At 43.3% G+C, this 20,969-nt stretch overlaps 1 protein-coding gene across 5 annotated transcripts in view; it reads right to left on the bottom strand.

The window, feature by feature from the left end:
* Positions 1-720: 720 nt before the first annotated feature.
* Positions 721-20,969, bottom strand: part of TKT (transketolase) — a 46,609-nt gene continuing 26,360 nt past the window's right edge. For all 5 annotated transcript variants that reach the window (XM_050959193.1, XM_050959191.1, XM_050959194.1 and 2 more), the window contains 9 exons: positions 20,847-20,965; positions 17,700-17,893; positions 16,400-16,564; positions 14,947-15,103; positions 8,458-8,588; positions 6,063-6,146; positions 5,762-5,855; positions 3,482-3,604; positions 721-1,031 (listed from right to left, as the gene is read on the bottom strand). In XM_050959193.1, coding sequence (XP_050815150.1) covers positions 844-1,031; positions 3,482-3,604; positions 5,762-5,855; positions 6,063-6,146; positions 8,458-8,588; positions 14,947-15,103; positions 16,400-16,564; positions 17,700-17,893; positions 20,847-20,965 — 1,255 coding nt within the window. In that variant the 3' untranslated portion in view covers positions 721-843. The remainder of the gene's footprint in view (positions 1,032-3,481; positions 3,605-5,761; positions 5,856-6,062; positions 6,147-8,457; positions 8,589-14,946; positions 15,104-16,399; positions 16,565-17,699; positions 17,894-20,846; positions 20,966-20,969) is intronic.

The following is a 20,969-nucleotide window of genomic DNA, read 5'->3' as shown; positions in this document are numbered from 1 at the left end:
GCTGGATTGGGGCTGAGTACTCCAGAGGGATGCTTGGAGTGATAGGCAGTTGGTGTGTGCCTATCACTGTACAGAGAGAGTGAGGGCTGGGAAGGTAATGCTTCTGGTGCCAGAGAGTGATGGATTAAGGGAGCCGAGCCACAACAGGCACAGACAAGACTCCCCCATGCTGAGACGGTGGTAGCAGGGTGCCTCACAACCCTGGATACTGCTGGGAAGCATCACAATGGTGCAAATATAAAGTCCTGTGAGAAGAACTTAAAGATGGTGTTTCAAACTGGAGTATGCTGGTGAGGGATGGGGAATTACACAGTGTATACACCTGTTTCAGGCGTATCTTTGAATGGAAGTTTACAATCCAATCGAGCTTTTCCTCCAGCTTGATATATTCCTACATTTGAGACTTCCCTGCTTCTTATAAAAGATATCGACACAGAGTCACAAACTGAGCATTCAGACCTAATTACGGAATTGAGCAGAGAGAGCTGCTGGCCTGAGAGGGGAATAAACCGTGACAAACACAAATATATTATGTAACTAAGAAACATGGCAATAAAAATTGTGAAAAAACAGGTGAGAGACAAAATGGAGGCATGTTCCATGCCCCAAAAGCCTGACATTCCAAAACAGTACGAAGTGACCTAAAAGACACTAGAATGTCTACATTCAGACACCACTGCAACGCATAAAAGCCCATGTAAGTAAAATGATTTAACACTATTTTGTTTAAATCTTGTATTTTTATTAGACCTTCTCTGCAAATATTTTAAGCACCTTCTCCTCCAAGTTACAGTATTGTTTTGAACACTTGGTCCAATGTAACACGATATGCGATGCTTCAAACTACTCTGCATTCCTTGATTTGGAAACTGCCACTTTAACAGCCTGCACAATGGCATCTTTATCAATGCCAAACATCTTAAGGAGCTCTGCTGGTTTCCCACTTCTTGGCACATGGGATACTGCTAAGCGAGTGACTGTGATACCAGGCTCTCCAACTACAGCACCTGACACTGCTTCTCCAATGCCACCTAGGAAAAAGACAGTAACATGCATAACATTCATAGTGTCTAGGCTAACAGGTTATTTCTGCATAAGCAACTTCCTGCAGCTATCAAAATAACTACAATTTGAAAGATCTAAAGGTTACACGTTTGTTTTGTTCCTATGATAAGGCTGCAGTGTCAGCACTATCACCTCCTATAGGCTAGACTTAGGCAAATCAGGTTCAATTCCCCACTTCACCACAGACTTTGAGTGAGTGGGCAAGTCACTTCAGGTAAAATTTTCAAAAGACCTTAAGTGATCTATAAGCACTTAGGAGCTTAAGTCTTATTGAAAGTCAGTTAATTATTTTGAAAATGTTACCTTTAGTCTCTCTCTACCTCAGCTTCCCATTTGCAAAATGGGAATAACTTTCCTATCTCACAAGGATATTGTAAGGTGCTCAGATACTATGGTAATGGGGAGCTATATAAATATATCTAAGACAGAGAGAACTCTCAAAAGGCCAGCAGCATCTTTCAGAACCAGGCACTGAGAGCCAGATTTACTGTAACTTTCCATGACAAGACCATCACCTCAGCAGTGTGCAATTAAACTATTGATAAAATTTAACACGAAATTTACACTGGCCCAGCAGCCACCAACATATGGTTCAACCCATTCCTGAGTTAGGTTCCTAATCCCCACTGAATTCAAGGGGATTTAGGCACCCTGCTTTAGGCATTTTGTAAATCCTACTAGATGTCTATCGATCATTAGGTGCCTAAATATCTTTGTAAATCTGAGGCTGAGTTATTGCACGATGCTGGGAGAGAGGTACGAAGAAGAGCTACCTACTAACAACAGCTGCTGGAGGCTGTCTTGCAGAGGCAGACACAATGGGCTTGATTCTCTTGGGCTACACCGTATGTAGGTGGCTGAGCCAGTGTAACTGTCTCAATAAGTGAATTTCACACTGCCAAGGCAATTGTCTACTCATACAAAGTTACAGTAAAAACATCTTGCAAAGCTGAGAATAGGTGCAAAAAAGCATGTGGCTCAATCAAACTACCGGCACTGGTTTTCTGGAACAATGGCGTATCTAGACCAGTATTTATAATTATGCTCTCTCACTCATGTTGAAACACTGACCACAAACACTAGTCTAGGACAAACTCACAGTAACAACATCCAATGATGCCGTACTTCATGTTTGTTCCTCTGATGACGTCCCTTTTAATGCTTTTCTCCCAAGTGGAACAAGGATGACACATAGATCATGGAAACGTGTAATGTAAAGGCTTGCCCTCACAGGACACTTTTACACAGGGAAGCCGCTGAAGATTTGTGCAGGGAGGAGATATTTGCCACAGGCCATGCACATGACTTTTTACCCTCCTGGTGTTATCCAGGTATCCCACAGCAACGACAGGGAATATAATAGGCCTGCAAGCCGCTGCTGCACAGATTATGGAATGAAGAAAGGACAAAGGGAATGTATGCCAAGCAATCCAGAATCAAGCCCAACGACTCAGGGAATGCCAAGGAAGTGCACATAGCAGTGGCATCTATTACATCTTTTAACACAGTGGCTGCTGTATATGCTCTCTGCTGGCCAGTGTGGAGAGGCAATCGCCATAGTCCCACAATCACCTCACCACTTCTGGAGTCTATAGCATTAGCAGGAACAGAAGGATCAAGATTTCACCTGATCCATGTTTAAGGGAGGACCCTAAACTACAAGTGGCCTTTAATTAACCCATTACCTTAAGGAAAAAACAGACTTTCACCTCTCCCAATCAGTTTCAATTGTTAAGGATAAATCTGCAAGGAAGATGGCTGGAAACTTTTTTTTAAAGAAATAAAACCATGAGATAAGCCACGATATTTCTGAGTCTCAAAAGTCAAGAGACTGTAGGCTTGACAGGTCAGCTCTGTGGGCTATCACTAAGGCTGCGAGTCTGTCACGGAGGTCACAGAAGTCACAGATTCCATGGCTAGGGGTTTGGGGGGTGCTTAGTTGGGGTGGGGTCCCCCTGCAGCTCCTAGGTCTCTGTGTTGTGCTCTGCCAGCACCTGCAGGCCCCACCTCCGCAGCTTCCATTGGCTGTGGTTCCCGGCCAATGGGAGCTATGGCAGCCAGTGCTTGTGGCAGGAGCAGTGGAGGAGCTCCTTCCCTGGCCCCTGCCTTCACTGCCTAGGAGCTGCAGGGACATGGAGCTGGGTAGGAAGCCCCGCCAACCCCCAACCCCTACACCAGCAGGGGTCCTGGGTCACCTCCTCCAGCACCTGTGGCGGCCCCAGACCTCTCCTCGCCCCCGCAAGCACCCTCATCCCACCGCCCAAGTTTTAGTCAGGGCAGGTATTTTTAGTAAAAGTCACGGACAGGTCATGGGCCCGTGAATTTCTGTTTAGGGCCAGTCACCTGTCCATGAGTTTTATTAAAAATACCCGTGACTGAAACGTAGCCTTACTATCACCAGCTGAAATCAGCTTACCTTCAGGGTAATGGTCTTCCACAGTGATAATTCTGCCTTTGGTTGCTCTTGCATTTTCAAGTATGGTCATCTTATCCAGGGGTTTTATAGTGAATGGATCAATCACTCGGATGTAGATTTTTTCTGTAGAAGTGGAATTGTAGTTATTGTACAATATAGTATGTGCCTTTGAAGAATGAGAGAATTAAAAACTTCTGTAAGAAATGCAGTGTGAAACCCTGAGAGGCTCTTGCATAATTATTGAAAAAATGGCTCTAATGATTTCTAGAGTATGATTTGCAAATTTTTTATTCTCAACTCATGAGTCATGCATGCTCCCTCCCTATTCCCTGGAGATGGCTCCAGCTCCCAGCACAGAGACCTTTACCTCACAGTAAGTGCAGTATGGTAGCTGAACCCAGACTGAAGGCTTTTCACACACAGTCTTTATTGCAAGTCATCTGCTACTTGCAAATTGCTCGAATTTCACAAGCCACAATCCCTACTTCTCCTTTGGCCAGCAACGCAATCTGAGTTTACTCTGCCATTAACTCAGAGTCTGAGGCCCAGGCTGTCTGCTAAGGCACTGCACAACTCAAGGGCACGTACAAAATGGCTTTAAGCTACCACAGCTTCTCCTTGTTCTTGGGCTGGCTGCATGCTGAGCCAGCTCTCACATATGTCAGAGCAGCCTGAGGCCTGGTCTAATGTGTACCAGCTACCAACCACCGCAAGGGGCCAATACAACAGCCAGGGATCGCTGAGGCACAAGGAAACCTCTGCCACGTTATGCTGACAGTCAGGGGATGGCTTAGGAGCTGCTATTGCAGTTCTAGGACATTAGAGGATGCCCCTACAATGGGATGATCCCTTTGTGGCTGGTTATACTGACTTAAGGGCTTGCGATGAAGTGCAAAGCAGTTACAGTGCAAAAGGAGAATCTGGACCTAAGAATCAAACTTACACAATGCCGCAAGCAGCTCAAGGTCATGGAAGAACCTCTGTCTACCCAGGCACAGTGTGCAGAGCTGCCCACTAAGCCATCTGAAGCATTAATTGTATTACACTCTGAATATCTTGTAATCTATTCTTGGGCATAGGCTATTGAATTAAGAGCTGGATTGTGTTGGTCACATTCTCCTATTATTCCATTGAAGGATTTTTGTTTACACTGAGAGATGTCAGTGGACTAGAACATTGTCAAAGGATAAGGGCTTCTTGCTTCTATTTGAATGCTGAGGCACTGATCAAAAAATCAAGCTAGCAATGAAACATGCCTACAGCAAGAAGCATTATGAACCAAAGTCTTATTTCAATTATCTTATTCCTATTACAGCAAATAATTTATGCAGAACATTTCAAATAAACAGGTCAGATTGGTTATTCAGTTCGCCTGTTTACTGAAACAGAGTTAAATGTGCCGACACAATGAATCACATCCTTATATAGTGTTTAGCACACTCTGGGCACGATAAAAAAATTAATTAGTACTCAGCCAACTGGTTCAGATATCCTAGAAAAGCTTTGGCTTCCTGCAGTGTATTACTCCATCTTCAAATATACAAGGCATAATCAAAAACTAAGGTGATAAAATAATGCAGGACTTAAAGCAGCGGTTGGCAACCTTTCAGAAGTGGTGTGTCAAGTCTTCATTTATTCACTCTAATTTAAGGTTTTGCGTGCCAGTCATACATTCTAATGTTTTTAGATGGTCTCTTTCTAGAAGTCTATAATATATAACTAAATTATTGTTGTATACAAAGTAAATAAGGTTTTGTAAATGTTTAAGAAGCTTCATTTAAAATTAAATTAAAATGCAGAGCCCCCCAGACTGGTGGCCAGGAACCGGGCAGTGAGAATGCCACTGAAAATCAGCTCGCGTGCCGCTTTTGGCATGTGTGCCACAGGTTGCCTACTCCTGACTTAAAGAGTAAGTGTAAATGATAATATTAAAAATATTACAGAGAAAGGTGGTATTTGTAACCCAAGGCAGATTTTATCATTTTGAGTCCTGGCTGTTGGCATAGTTCAATGGTAGCCAGCCTGTGTGCCACTGTATGCTGTATTGTATATTCTGATTGGTTAAAGAAAACAGAGAAGCAACAGATACTCTTGCTAGCAGCCCGACTAAAGTAAACAGGATTACTCACAGGACTGAAGATTTACAGGATGGGATGTTTTTAAATGAGTTTCTGATTAGCAGAGTTTACATTTATCTGTGCAGAAGACTCAGCTATCCAGCAATCAGGCTGGCTGATACTGATTTCTTTCGGTCTAGTTAGACAAATAATCTCCATTTACCTTTCTTCAGCTGCTCTGCTGCAGCTAGTGCCTCATGCAGAGTCACTCCTGCTCCAACAACAGTGACCTGGTCATCCTTACTCTTGACCACCACCTGAGAGGAAAAGGCAAAGAAGAATTAATTTTTTTTTTTTAGTTTCCTCTTTATGATAAATATTGTTGATGGTTATTTGACTAAGATTCCTTTAGTTTTCTTTACATATTGACTAGGCGGAGACAGAATACCCTGGAGAAGAAGGGGTTTTTGAGAAGGAACCTGGTATGTTATTTCAGATGGCACCGTTCTCTAGACAGTACTTACCTTGGCCTGTCCAATCTGGAAGTCCTCGTTGCTGCTATAGATAACTTCATTTTCAGGACGACTGGTCCTTATGAAACAAACGCCCTGTTTCCAAAAGGAACGCAGCCTGAGTTACAAAAATAGCTGTGGCTAAGGCATTCTAATTTTTATACACATAAAACAAACTTTCCAGAAATTGATTTTTTTCATTCCACTTAGCTCTGGTTTCATCCCTTCGATATTATCAGTGGTTTTATTGAGCGAACTTTCCCTGCCCAACAACTCTCCTTAAATCCATCATTAGTGCTTTTCAATTACCCTACTCTCAGTCACCACTGCACAGTTAACCCCTTTTTCATGGTGCACAAGCAATTTAATATCTTACTTCTCTTCCAAAGGTCATCCAGTTTTTGCTTCTGGAAATGAAAATCCTACCTGGCCTAATTAGGATTTAAAATCTTACCACGCTGCTAGAAAAGCTAAAATCTCTAGTCAGTCTAGCAGCTTGAAGATCAAAGCAAACTAGGCAAAAGAGGAAAGCCTCAGCTAAAAGCAAGGAAGTTCATATTCCTTCTGTTCATGTTCAAATGCTCTTCTAAAGGAAAGTACCAATTCTTTTAACAAACCACTACCTGTATTCCATCCCTCTTTTCCCTTGCTCTTGCTCTCCCGTTTTGTTTTGCATCTCTCTTACTATTGGCCATATCTGACACACCAACATCTCAACACTGCATTGGTTAAGGCAGCATTAGGAGAGACACAGGAGCAGCTGCTCAGATTATTCAATCTTTGTTTAGACAAAAAAACTTTAATAAATAAGTAGGAGTTTCATACAAGCAGGGACTGTAGAATCTGACTTTTTGTTGCCAGCAATCTTTGGAGACAATGGATCAAATTCAGTCAAAGGCAGCCTGAAGTAAGCAGGAACTTAAATGGATTTATCCTCAAATCTCCATTGTGAGATGGGCAATGAAATCCCAGAGAAGTTAAAGGACTGGCCCAAGGTGACACAGGAAGTCTGTGGAAGCACCACCAACAGAATTTAGATCTCTCTCACAGCCCAATCTCTTAACCACAAGTGCATCCTCACTAACAGGAGAGTGGAAGAAAATGGGCCAGATCCTCGGGTAGGGTAAGTCAGCACAGGTCCAATGGAGCTACAGTGACTTACACCAGCTGAGGAACTGCCCCAAATGCTTTAATTTTTGTCTATTCCATCCCCAATGTCTCCAAGTCACACTCAGCTGGGCTGAATGTGGCCCCCACAGAACACCACCCTGGGGTAAGTTACACTTTTTGCCCACCCCCTAAATACCAAATCAGAGCTAGTTACATCGTACCATTCCCCCATTTTTGAACCAGTTTAGACCCAGTGTGTAACCATTGTTCAACCATTTACGTGAACATGCCCTAGAGTACAACATATCTCCCATTTGTGCACTCAGAACCAGTCAGGGCAGAGTTTGTCTATACTGGAGCTCTAATTTCCAGCTCGGGCAGATATATGCATGCTAGCTCTGATTGAGCTAGAGTGCTGAAAATGAAGTGCAGACACAGAACTGCGAGCAGCAGGACAGGCTAGCTTCCCCGAGTACAATCCCGTCTGAAATCCTAGGCACGTACTCGGGTGACTAACCCATCCTGCTGCTTGCACCACTGTTGCTATGTTCTATTTTTAGAGACACTGGCAGATCAGGTGGCAGCTTATGTCAAGGCCCCAAGCCTCACTGAACACTTACAAATGCATAGCTGGAAACCAGTTTTGCTTGCCAATATGTAGCATTACCAAAACAGATATTAGATGTTAAAACAACAAGAATGTGTTTAAACTTTATAAAATGCTTGTAGGATGCTGCATGTACTGATGTCACTTATAACCTCTATAGCCCATGGTATAAATTATACTGGGCATTTGCATTCTAAACCTCTGTAATTGGGTAACTCACCAAGCCTGTCCTGCCCACAAGATGGTCCACTCAAGGCAAATGGGGTATTGTGTAGCATCAAAGGAGAAAGGCCCTGTTGATTGCATTCCTAACTCCCTCCAGGAAGGAGAGACCTATGCATGCATTCATCCCATCAGTTTGGACTCTGGCGTGGAGGGGAAATCTAATTATAGAACATACCATCCATTTGGGGTGTCTGCCCTGCCTTTTGACAGTCTGACAGTGCCTTAAGACACTCCATACAGCATGACAACATCTATCCAAGCTGGAAATCACACCTGCAACTCCAGTATAGACATATCATCAGACCTCTCTAACTGAAGGAGATGTGCTGCCACAATGCCAATGCCTTTGAAACTGAGGCATACAAAAGATGGGCTAGTAACAAACAAGATTTCCATCACTTATAAAAAAAAAATACATTTAAAACAAATACATATTTTCCAAATCAGAAATGCAACGGCATAAACCTTAGTGTTAGCAGCTATTTCTACTGCTTTTTCAGTGGATACAGCATCGCTAGGATAAAAGACAGTTGAATTGGGAACAGCACGGAACATGCACAGATCTTCGAGCCCCATCTGAGAAGGTCCATCCTCTCCTAAAAGAAGGAAAAAAAACAAGCACAAAATGGAATTAAAATCTGCTCTGGGGACGCATTACAGCAGAGGTGGTCAAAATAATATATATTTATATATCAGGCACACAGAGGACATGCAAGTCTACCTGCTTCAGAAAAGAATCATCTTCTCTTTAAACTTGGACCCATCTAAATAGTAAATAAGAAGACAGAAGGAAACTAAAAAGAAAGAGAACTAGGGTTATAAAGAAAAAAAACAGAAAAATAAAATGCAACAACAAAACAATAGTAAAAAAAGAAGCAACTAAAACAGGAAGTGAACGGAAGAAAGAAGAGGAGCTATAAGTTATCAAAGCACCTTCAGATTTACAGTTCAACACAGAAGTTTTGTGAGAAAAAGTTACACTCAAGTAAATAGTGTCATTCTGTATTTAGACTGCTGGAAATGTGAAAGGAGAATCACTTCTATTTCATTAACAGTTAATAGCCCATTTGATATGATTATTTTCAGATTTTTATGTTTGTTTAAAACAGGCCTGCACAACTCGTAAAGCGGTGAGGGCCACATTACTCCGAAGAAAACAGCTGAGGGCCAAAACCTCCCGGCCCTGCAGAAACACCTCGCCCTAGGGCCACCCAGCCCTGCGGAAACAAACCCTCCTTCCTCAGCGCCGCCCCACCAAAACAGCTGTGGGCCAAAAAGGAAGGTTGGGGGTGGGGAGGTGATACTTTATTTTAAATCAGCCAGGGGCTCCCAGCTGAAGAGGTGGCTGGGAGCCCTCAGGGTCATATTAAAGGGCCCGGGGCTCCGGCGGCTGGGGGAACCCAGCAGGGCTGGCTCTAGGTTTTTTGCTGCCCCAAGCAAAAAAAAAATTTGGCTGTCCCCATCCCAGCCCTGGGCTCACCCCTGTACCTCCCTGCTGCCCCAGTCCTGGGCTCTCCCCCCACCCACACACACCCCCTGCCACCCCAGCGCTAGGCTTTACCCTTTCCTCCCCACCAGTGCCCTCCTCCCACCCCGCTGCTGCCCCAGCCCTGGGCTCCCCACCAGTGCCCCCCCACCACACCTCCTGCCACCCCAGCCCTGGGTCACTGGTAACTCACTCCCAGGGCAGGTCATTCAGCAGGAAAATTGGATGTGCACAAAACACAGACAGGATTGGTTCCCATATGGTTACAGAGCTGTAGTAAAGTGGAACAATTTTCAGTTGGTGTGATTGGAGGATATCTGGATGCATATTATAAGATTGTCCTCCATAAATGAGGAAAAGTTGAGGTGCCTTTATTATTATTCTGTTCCACTCTTTGTTTCTATGGGGAATTTGCCAACGCAATATCACTGTCTTCCTTTCAAACAAACAAAAAGGCAATGGCTGTTGAAAATAGCAATTCCAGTCCTAATAAACATTTCTTGCTCAATTTTATCCTACTTTTTCTACAGCAAGTTACAGTGGATCAGTATATTTGATTTGGGAGAAATGAAGTAACAGCTGCCCAAACTGAGCTTGAGCACTCTTCAGTTTTGAGGTGTTCAAATCTGGAAGGCAGGTGCTGAGGGGGGGCACTGTGGGCTCCACAGAGGAGCATGACAGCAACTGTCTGGAGCTGCATGGAGCCAGACACGCTGGTCTGAGTGGCACGGTAAAGGAGGCTGGGGGTTGGAGAAGGGGTAGGAGGTTCCGGGGGGGCAGTCAAGGGACAAGGAGCGGGGGGGTGGGGGTTGGATGAGGCGGAGGTTCGGAGAGGCAGTCAGGGGACAGGCAGCAGTTGGATAGGCATGGGAGTCCCAGGGATTTATCAGAGGACAGGTAGGGGGTGGGGTCCTGGGGGGAAGTTGGGGGGGGGGTCTCAGGAGAGGGCAGTTGGCGACAAGGAAAAGGCAGGCTTAGATAGGGGCTGGGGTCCCAAGGGGCAGTTGGGGCAGGGGTCTCAGAAGGGGGCAATCAGGGGACAAGGAGCAGCGGCATTTAGATAGGGAGTGGAGTCCTGGGGGGCAGTTAGGGGCAGGGGTCCCGGGAGAGGAGTATCAGGGAACAAGGACCAGCGGTGCTTAGATAGGGGGTGGGGTTCCTGGGGGGCAGTTGGGGCAGGAGTCCGGGGAGGGGGCAATCAGTGGCCGCGGGCTGGGATTCAAAGGGCTCTGGGTTGCTGGCAGCCGTGGGGAGCCCTGAGCCCTTTAAATCCCAGCTGCGGCTAGGAATCTCTGTGGGCAGCCCAGAGCCCTCTGATTCCCAGTCGCGGCTGGGATTTAAAGGGCTCTGGGCTCCCAGCGGCTGCCGGCAGCCCAGAGCCCTTTAAATCCCAGCCACTGCCGGGATTCAAAGGGCTCTGGGCTCCCCGCAGAGCGCCATGTGCGAGGGATTTAGAATCCCCCCGTGGGCCGCATACTGAGGCTCCGCGGGCCGCATGTGACCCGCGGGCCGTATGTTGTGCAGGCCTGTTTTAAAAGATTAAACAAGGATCCATATATTGTAGTAAATAGTCTCATGAAAGAGCAGTAAAAAGTACAGATATTATTCATTTAACTCTAAGTATCTTATGGCATAAATTGCAGGTCTATAAAAAGACATGACACAGAAAAGTGTTCTGTATGCCATGAGTCGCCACAGATAAAAAAAAACCAAAACAACCCAACAGAATGCCCTTATGTAATGGAGCTCTGGAGATGGCACTATTCCAGACTAACCCTTCAAAGACTCCTGAATCCAATCATGTCACTGCCTGCAATGGCAAAGAACAATCAGGAGCAAAGCCTTTCTGTACAAGCCCACTAACTGCTAAAAAAAGAGATTACAAAGGAGTTCACAAGAAGAATGTGTTTTTGTAAGAGAAGCCCCTTCCCACCCCCACCCCAAAAAACACACAGGAGGAATTTTCAACACTACCAAAAAAAAAGAAAAAAGTACCAATGAAAATAATGTCCAAACCAGGGCAAAAGTGAACAAGCGGTCTTAACCTACAGTCATGGCATGGGAAGACCCTCCCACTGACATCCACGTCCATACAAGCACTTGCACTGAATGGGACTTCAATAGGAGTTTTCCCATCATTAGGTCTGCACAGTGGTTACGCTTCCCATTGAAAGTAAAGCAGAAAGGCAGAGACAACAACTAATGGACAAAGCCAAAAACCCTAAAATTCAACAATATTAACAGGCCATTGAATCAAAACTCAAGATAAAGATTCTAGTATTAGTTCCACTTCTATTTCAGGCATTTACAATCCACCTTCAATATTATCCTTTATTGTTTAGCACCAACAATGTTTAAGGTGCTTTACAGATAAATATTAAGACACAGTTCTGCCCAAAAATTACTATTTAAGTAAAAATCCTGTTAAAGCAGAAATTTGGCATACAAGGGCAACTAAGAATAGAAAAAGCAGCAAAGAGTTCTGTGGCACGTTATAGACTAACAGATGTATTGAAGCATGAGCTTTTACGGGTGAATATCCACTTTGTCGGATGTATTCACTCAAGAAAGCTCATGCTCCAATACGTCTGTTAGTCTATAAGGTGCCACAGGACTCTGCTGCTTTTACAGATCCAGACTAACACAGCTACCCCTCTGATACTTAAGAATAGAAAATGATTCAAGTTACATATATAACAACCCCCCAACAAAAAACCCAGGAATGTTGGGGTTTTGAACTCCCCGCAAAATGGCTTGAATTACAAAATGTCACGTGATTTGTCAGCATGTTATAATCATTAAAATTGTACATTAAAACAATCATTAAGATGGCACAATCATGTACACATTGTAATTTCTGTTCATACATATCTATACTGTCCATTTATTGGCTCCTATAGCACACTGTAATGGCTCAAACTATTATGATCTAATCAGGTGACTAACTAGTTTTTTGTTGTTGTTTAAAGTACATATTTACAAATCTGACTCTGACTGTTCATTTATTTAATTGCCCAATTTTCTAAACCACAGAAGCCCAGGATCACACACAGTTGTGTGCCCCATCTTTACAGTTAATTTCCACCACTGGCCAGTTCTGAACTCAGTGAGAGCCATGGGTATCTATAAAAAAATTTTTTCTTCTTCAAACAATGTAAACAACAATTCTTTTTGAGCCCTCCTATTTCAAAAGGACTTTTTCCAATTTTTTCCAAATATTCTCCTTTGCAAGACTGTTGGTAGACATATAAAATTTTAGGTGCAAAGAAATTTTTTTTAAAAGGTTAGAAGTGGGGACAAAATCCAACTTATAATGGAAACGGTCTTATAACCATAACTATGGAGTCCCCTCTGTAGCTCCACAGTAAAACAGTCCAAATGACAAAGGTCGTGAAGCAGATCAGAAATCACTGCTCTCACAAAGGCAGTTCAACTAGTTATTGGAGTCTCATTTTCCCCAGCCAATGAAGGCTAAAAATAAACACCGATTTCTCTGATGGGGAAGAGGCTCTTGTTCCTTTAGCTTTTGCTGCTGGTTAAACTCATTAGCGTTAGACTGTGGGAGCTACAGACTATGAAAAAGAAGGAGAACTGGTCTTTACAGCAGGGGCGGGCAAAGTTTTTGGCCTGAGGGCTGCATCAGGTTTTGGAAATTGTATGGAGGATCAGTTAGGGGAGGCTGTCATGGCCCAGCTCCCACCTCCTATCTGCTCCCCACCCCCAAATCCAACTCCCCCTGTTCCTTGACAGCCCCTCTGGGACCCCTGCCCCATCCACACACCCCCGCTCCCTGACCGCCCCCGGATCCCTGCTGCCCCATCCAACCCTTCTTCTCATTCCTGATAGCCCCTCTGGGACCCCTGTCCCAGCCAATCACCCATTCTCCCTGTCCCTCGACTGCACCCGGAACCCCTGCCCCTGACTGCCCCCCTGCCGCTCCAACCAACCCCCCTCCTTCCTGACTGCCCCCCCGGGACCCCAGCCCCCATTCAACCCCATTTCCCATGATCACCCTCACATCCCTGCCCACCACATCCCTGCCCACCACCCCGAACTCCCCTGCCCTGTATCCAACCCTCCGCCTCCTTACTGCACTGCCTGGAGCACCGGTGGCTGGCAGTGCTACAGCCACCATGCAGCACAGATCACCGGATCAGGCTGGGCTCTGCAGCTGTGCTGCCCCAGGAGCACACAGCCCCGCTGCCCAGAGCACTGCGCCTGCAGTGGAACGATCGAGCTGAGGCTGCAGGGGAGAGGGGACAACAGGGAAGGGGCTGGGAGCTAGCCTCCCGGGCCAGGAGCTCAGGGGCCAGGCAGGACAGTCCCATGGGCTGGATGTGGCCCACAGGCTGTAGTTTGTCCACCTCTACTTTACAGGAACAAGGTTTGTAAAGAAAAACTCTTAATGATACACCCAAGCCATAATCCTATATGCTATAGTGAGTGTGGAGACACTCACCTATGGCTACATTATGAGGCTTTTAGCGACATGGCTGTGCTGCTACAGCTGTGTTGCTAAATGGCACACAGTGTAGCTGCTGTTTGTCGGCAGAAGACAGCGGCTTTGTTGGCAGGAGAGCGCCCATGCTGACAAAGCGCTGGTCACACTGGTGCTTTTCGTTGGTAAAACTTTTATCGTTTGGGAGGATTTTTTTTTTTTTAAACACCCCTGAATGACAAAAGTTTTGCCAAAGAAGTGCCAGCATAGACAAACTCTTAAGTGTTTGTTATGAAGACATATAGCACATGACCATCCACTGAGCTGGGACAAGGCTCTATCTTCCGGCTTGTCTACAGGAAGTTTTTGTACTGCTTTATATTGGTTTGTGGTAAAGTTAAAGCGGTACAGATCCCTAGTGTGGATGCTACTATACTGTATAATTTATATATTAGCATAGCTTATTTATGTACATTTACGAATACACACACACACACAATATGAATATCTGCTCCTGCTTTCATTTTGCAATCCTTATGCTTTTCGCCTGCTCCATCCCCAGTAGGAACAGACATGCACTGGGCAGTTGTGGAGGTAAGCAAAAACTGGAAGGGGTACTGCAAATTCCTTAACTGTGCACCTACTTCACAGATCCTAGTTTTCTAAGCTCTCTGTAACGTTAGGAAGTTTAGTTTTAATAAGTTTATTAACAACTACAGTAAGTAAGAAATACTGTGATAAGTCAACAATATTATATGAAATGGGTAAGTTTAAATAGCAAGCCCTATCTCCCATAACAATAATAAAAATCTACTAATATCTAAGATGGACGTAGTATCTTTCATTCATAGATCTCAAGACGCTGGACAAAAGTTGGTATCGTTATTCTCCCATTTTAGGGATGGGGAAAATGAGGCAGAGACAGCAAGTGACTCTCAAAGTCACACAGTGCAAGTCAATAGCAAAGATGGGAATGGTCATCACTGAAGCCACTGAATATTTCTGGCAAATAACCCCAGGTTGCACTTACCAATAGAAACGCCACAGTGAGAGCCACAAAGATTGATGTTACTCTCAGAAATGGCAGCCATACGGATCTGATCAAAAGCTCTGGTGAAAAAGGTGGCAAAGGCACTGGCAAAAGCAACAGTCCTGTCACGAGTGGCACAGCCAACTGCAATGCTCACCTGGGAGGAGCAAGAAGAGGAAAGTCAATTAACAGGGAAGGATACACGATGGTCTGTGGGAGTTTTCACTGTGAAACCTCTTTATCTTTTGTGACTAGTACCTCAGAAATTCCTACTTAAAATCTCTCTCTTTCACTAACTTCAAATCTTGTCCCTATTAATTGGATCTTCACTTAAGGAAAGCAAAGGCAATTTCTTCTACCCAATCCTTCTGCTCTGGAAACCCCAGTAGTGTCCATTCTATTTATTAATTCTTATTGATGGTTTGAGTAGCATCAATACCTTTTCTTCACCTATTTCCAGGCAACCATTCTGAGGATTCTCATACCTGACTCCCTCTTTTCTTTTTCTGTAAACGAAGGCTGTACATTTTTCAATCTGGAGATTTTACTACCTCCAATTTGTGGAGAGTGATGATGTTAACAGCTATGGACGGTTTTGTCTACCTTTGCTTTGGACTGACATCTACCAAAAAAGTGCTTCACCAATGTAGATGAGTGCAGAACACAGAATCACTGGAATCCCTTGATACATTTACACAGTACCTTTTATTTCATTATCCCAGAGATATTATTCTGCTCTTGGGGCTGATTTTCTCTCACTGACACTAACGTATATTAGGAGTAACTTCACGGAAGTCACCACAAGTATACTGAAACATAACATGCAAGAGGAGACCCTGTGGTCCTTAGGCTACAAGTTACTGAAAACCAATGGCCAAATTCTGCTCTCACTTACACCCAGGCAATTTCATTTGCTTCAATGAGGTTGCACAAGTGTCAGACAGAATTTAGCTGAAAGAACACTGTATTATTCTCTGACATGAGATTTTTTAACTCTGTCATTATAAAAACCACGAGGACAATATTGCCTAATTTTCTCCCTCTGTCCTCAAATTTTTTACACCCACTCTTGTGTTGCAGATTGTCAAGCTATGTCATTCTATTTCCAGTTAGAAGTGAGAGTTAACAAGTCTCTTGAACTTACTCTCCACAGATCATGTTGTGGGATATGTTGTTGTTACATATACTCTGTTTGTCTCTTTGCAAGTTCTGCTAAGAAGCCAAATGTTGTGGGGGGAGGGGGGAGTTAAGTCATCTGTTGAAGATGCATTTCCATTGTGTTGTTATTCCTGCCATGCAGTTTTTTCTAAGCAGAGGGCAAATCAAATTACAATGCCTGGATAAACACCTAAAATCAAATGCTAAAACATTTATCATCAAGACAAAATTATCTAAAAATCTCATCTGCTGCTGCAGGGTACACAGTATTTCATAGAGCAAAGGCAATAATTACCATGTTCTGTTCGGCAATATAGCATTCAATGAAGCGGCTGGGATGTTCTTTCTTAAACAGGTCAGAGAACGTGGAATTCTTTGTGTCTCCATCTAAAGCAATTACTCGGTCGTTGGCATGGCCCAATTTTGCAAGTGCAAGGCCATAAGCTTTGCGGGTAGCCATCTTTGAAGAGGAAAATAAAACAGTGCTCTTATTAGATTCTGAATGGGATATTTTTGTTTGTTTGAGGTATGTTAAAATTTTATTAAGTGTAAACTCTATCAAGATTTTAAATGTAAATTATTAAGACACATACAAGAAACGTAATAAACCCAATTCAGAAGTCAGAAGAGAAAACAGTAGGGGAAATGCAATACAACACAGCATCAGGTCTATTTAGTATGCACAGAACACCTATATACTTGCTTTTCTTTAAATCCAGACATGATGTCTATAATCTACCACCTGCATAGTCAAAAAACTGCCTGCTCAGACTTTGTTTTTTAAAAAATGTAGATCAAAATTCCATGTGGCATAAACATTCAACAAACAACTTTGTTCTTCACTCTGATTTATTTTTGGCTGAAAGCTTCAACAAGGTGAAAATATTAACAACTCTATGGAAATTGAATACTTATTCAGCCACACAAGTGACTTCCACACACTGATGTTCTCAATCACTGAAGAGCTGCTATAGAGGACTCGCCCACAATTCTTTGCCCTTTAAACTTCTACTTGAATGCAGGATACATGGCTATTTCTTAAACAGCGTGGACAACTAATGACTTAAACTCACGCCAATATTAAAGGGTTTGAGGCTATCAGCGAGTCCCTCCCAACTACCACACTGGAAATTCGGAGTCAAACCCGTATCATCATATTCACGCAGCTAGTCTCTTTTAAGTCAATGGTTTCAATTCTGCTCCCATTTGCCCCATCGTGTAACTCCACAGGTGTACATCTCGTCGTGTGAATAAGGGGAACATGATTTAGCCCTTTCTAAATAAAAACCCTACTCATTTAAACACTATCTCCCAGCATCAGGCAGGTCACATGGCAGAAGTGTGGGGCAGAGAAGCAGAGTTAAAAAAGGAAATGAATGGGGAGCATTTATGGTACACAGGTGAAGGACACCGCACAAAAAGAGAACTGTTTTTATTTATACAGGGTCTAGGGTAAGACCCAGAATTCATTGTCATTCATTTGGTAAACAATTCACCCAACAGAATGGAAAGTACAAAGAAGCACTTTCCTGAACAGCATTTTTTCCCTCCCTCTCATCTGTAAAACAGGTATGTGTTAGTAGACAGCATGGTACCTTTTCTCCTACTTTATAATTTGGTGGAGATGACATCTTAATGTTTCTAATATTTACGACTGGTGCATCCTCTTCTGGGAGGGCTGGGGAAAGCTTTTTCTTGCTCTGGATTTTATCATCAATTTCCTGAATGATTTGTTCGGCCTTGTCTTTTGGGAGGGGCTTACCATGCCAGTTTTCCTTATCTTCAATACCTGCATTTAAAATATATAATAAAATGGAATATATAACAAAAGGAATTAAAACCCTTAGTCTCACAGTCCTTACCAAGGTTGAAAGTGCTGAAATCAATGGGTGCTCTAACTGAAGGACTTCACTATTATGCCCATCGTGAACAGTAACTACATCACCCGCTAGCATCAAGCAAATAAAAAAATGTTAATGCATAACAGAATAGAAAAGATCACATCCTAGGTATTCTACATCTATGGGCCTGGAGCAGCAGCCATTCCATGCACGGAACTCCCAGTGGTACCACCTGGAATTGTGCACTGAGTACCTACAAGACTTGGCCCCATAATAGTGACAGAATTTAAATACCAAACACATACACAAATTTCATATAAAGGGCATGTCTTCACTGCAATCAGATATGTGACTGCAGCTCAGGTGGGCATACCTGCACTAGCTGCAATCTAGCATGGCTAAAAACAGCAGTGAAGACACAGCGCACAGGTTCTAGTGCAGGCTAACAAGGTAAATATGCACCCAGGGTCCCCGGTGGCTTTCTACATCCCATGCTGAAGCCCATGCTGCCATGCCTTCACTGTTATTTTTAGAAATGCTAGCTAAATTAAAGCTAGGGCAGGTATGCCAACTCACGCTGCAAATGCACCTCTGACTGCAGTGTAAACATACCTACAGTGTCAGCAAATACCAGTTAAATGTCAAACAGCATTCACTCCTCAAAAACTACACTAACATCCCATCATTTATGTATCTATTCAAGGATGGGTGGACGGATAGTTCAGTGGTTTGAGAATTAGCCTGCTAAACCCAACATTGTGAGTTCAGTCCTTGAGGGGGCCATTTAAGTATCTGGGGCAAAAAAAATAAAAAGAAAAGGTCAGGGACAGTACTTGGTCCTGCTAGTGAAGCCAGGGGACTGGACTCAATGACCTTTCAAGGTCCCTTCCAGCTCTATGAGATAGGTATATATCCATATATATTAAGACCTAAAATTTTACAATATTAATTAAATAGTTACATACAGTTTTAACCTTGTGTGCCTAACAATACTGGGAGAAGAACATAAGCTTTGGACTGACATCTACCAAAAAAGTGCTTCACCAATGTAGATGAGTGCAGAACTCCACTACTCTTGCTTGCTTATGTAATGAAAAGATGAGCATTATGCATTCCAATTTCTACTGATCCGTTAGGTGATCAGAAAGAGGAATTCACATCCTCCCACTTAAAATTTGTATTCAAATTCAGCAATGGTAGAGTCCTTAGTGCACGCTGGAGTATAGTTGGCATTTTTATTATAGGCACAGTGTCATGTAGCCAGCATGCATTTCTTGCCATGCAAGAACCAATATAAAGCTTTCTGTTGGACAATAATACCTGAGAAGTACAATCAGTTTGGATGGATTTCTTCTTGTAGTTTACAAGTATTAGGCAGAAATGAGAGGAAACAGTTTCCAATACACTGACAAGTGTTAGATACGTTCAGTTGTCAGTATCTCAGTGGGAAAAGTAATACTAATGAAGTATTTAAAATAGGGTCTTCAGTGCCACCATAAATTCCAAGTTAATTCAATAAAGACTCAAGTGGCTGCTAGCCTACTACAACAGCTTCCTAGTATAATGCACCTTAATGGGAATTACCGATTATGTAAAATTAAGTATGATATATGATCAAGTGTTGGTGCACTGAGTACTGCATGTCTAACATGGATTTAGTTTCATATTTGTCCACACACTATGGGCATTTACAGCCTCTGGCTGGGACACACTGCACACCATCGCTCCTTCTGAGCCACAGGATTTCAGCTGCCTCTGCGGTAATGGCTACTCCCGTCCTCTAGCCAATTGGAGGATTCTCTGTGAATTAGTGAGGGCAGGACAGGAAGAGAGGTAACTGACCTCAGGGGGATGTGTATTGTCTCCGTGGAAATTTTAAAGATAGAGTAATATTGCCTGAGACTGATTTTCCATGGCCTTCTTCCATGTGAAGGAAATCTCTTTAACAAGAGTCTTAAAGGCAGTAATTAGTGGACAAAGTTCCACTGTGGTGCTGGGGGTGCTTTAAGCATGAGGCTTGAGGCTTGAGGCATGAGGCTTCCGCACAGATGTCCTGGTGTTATGTATACATCTCAAACAACCACTGGGTGAGTAGGGCAGACCCTCTCTTTCCTCTGCAGGGTGGCAAACACTGGTGTCCTCCCAAAGGGAAGAATGCAGGAGGAACTGAATGGCAGAAAATCATCACGGAGTCTCCTCCCCACCAGGTTTCATCATATAGGAGAATGATCAGATCCACAGTTCGTATCAACTTCCCAGCTAGTCCACCAAGCAAAGACCTGATCGGCCTGGGACAGCATCTTCTGTTTTAAATAGATTAAATAAATATCTAAGATTTAGCTAAACTTAAAGCTGGAAACTTAAGCTTTACACAGAAATTTAAGAAGCACTTCGGATAAAGAAAATCAATAGTTTATACATTTAATGAAATTGTTATCTAGGAATTGGGTTTCATATACCAAATGTAGAGATGGAATAAAGAGAGGTTTCATTATCTAGACTAGTCTAAGGTCAGGGTTCAGTGAAAGACCAAACTGTGTCTAGAATTCAGGTTCATATTCAACAGCACTGAAATCTCACCAGCTCTTCTCATGAAATTTCAGTCCCGAGTGATAAAGACCCTCAAGAGGTCTGGGCAGATTTCAGCCATCTTGCAATTCTGGTCTCATACAACACAGAACTGGAGAAAATTTTAGAGATGGTTTCAGATTCAAGAAATCCTCTCAAATTCAAAAGGTTGCAGATCTGAGGGTCTGATTTTGGCTTGTTTCTAACCACTCAAATGTTAAATTTTACTTACCTTATGTGCTTTTAAATGACTATACCTTTATGAATGCTGTTTGAAACGTTCCTCATATGTAAATCATACAGACATGTGCCATTAAATTCCCATGTTATTACCTGATATTCCTTTGCCTTTAAAAGTTTTTGCGATAATAGCAGTTGGTTGATTTTTGGTCTGGCCAAAGGCTTTGCAAAGCTCCTCCACACTGTGCCCATCCACTATGAGAGCATGCCAGCTAG

Source organism: Gopherus flavomarginatus, chromosome 6 (genome assembly GCF_025201925.1).
Source record: "Gopherus flavomarginatus isolate rGopFla2 chromosome 6, rGopFla2.mat.asm, whole genome shotgun sequence".
Taxonomy (NCBI): Eukaryota; Metazoa; Chordata; order Testudines; family Testudinidae; genus Gopherus; species Gopherus flavomarginatus.
Note: the sequence above shows the minus strand (reverse complement) of the source record. Positions and strands in the feature narration are given on the sequence as shown.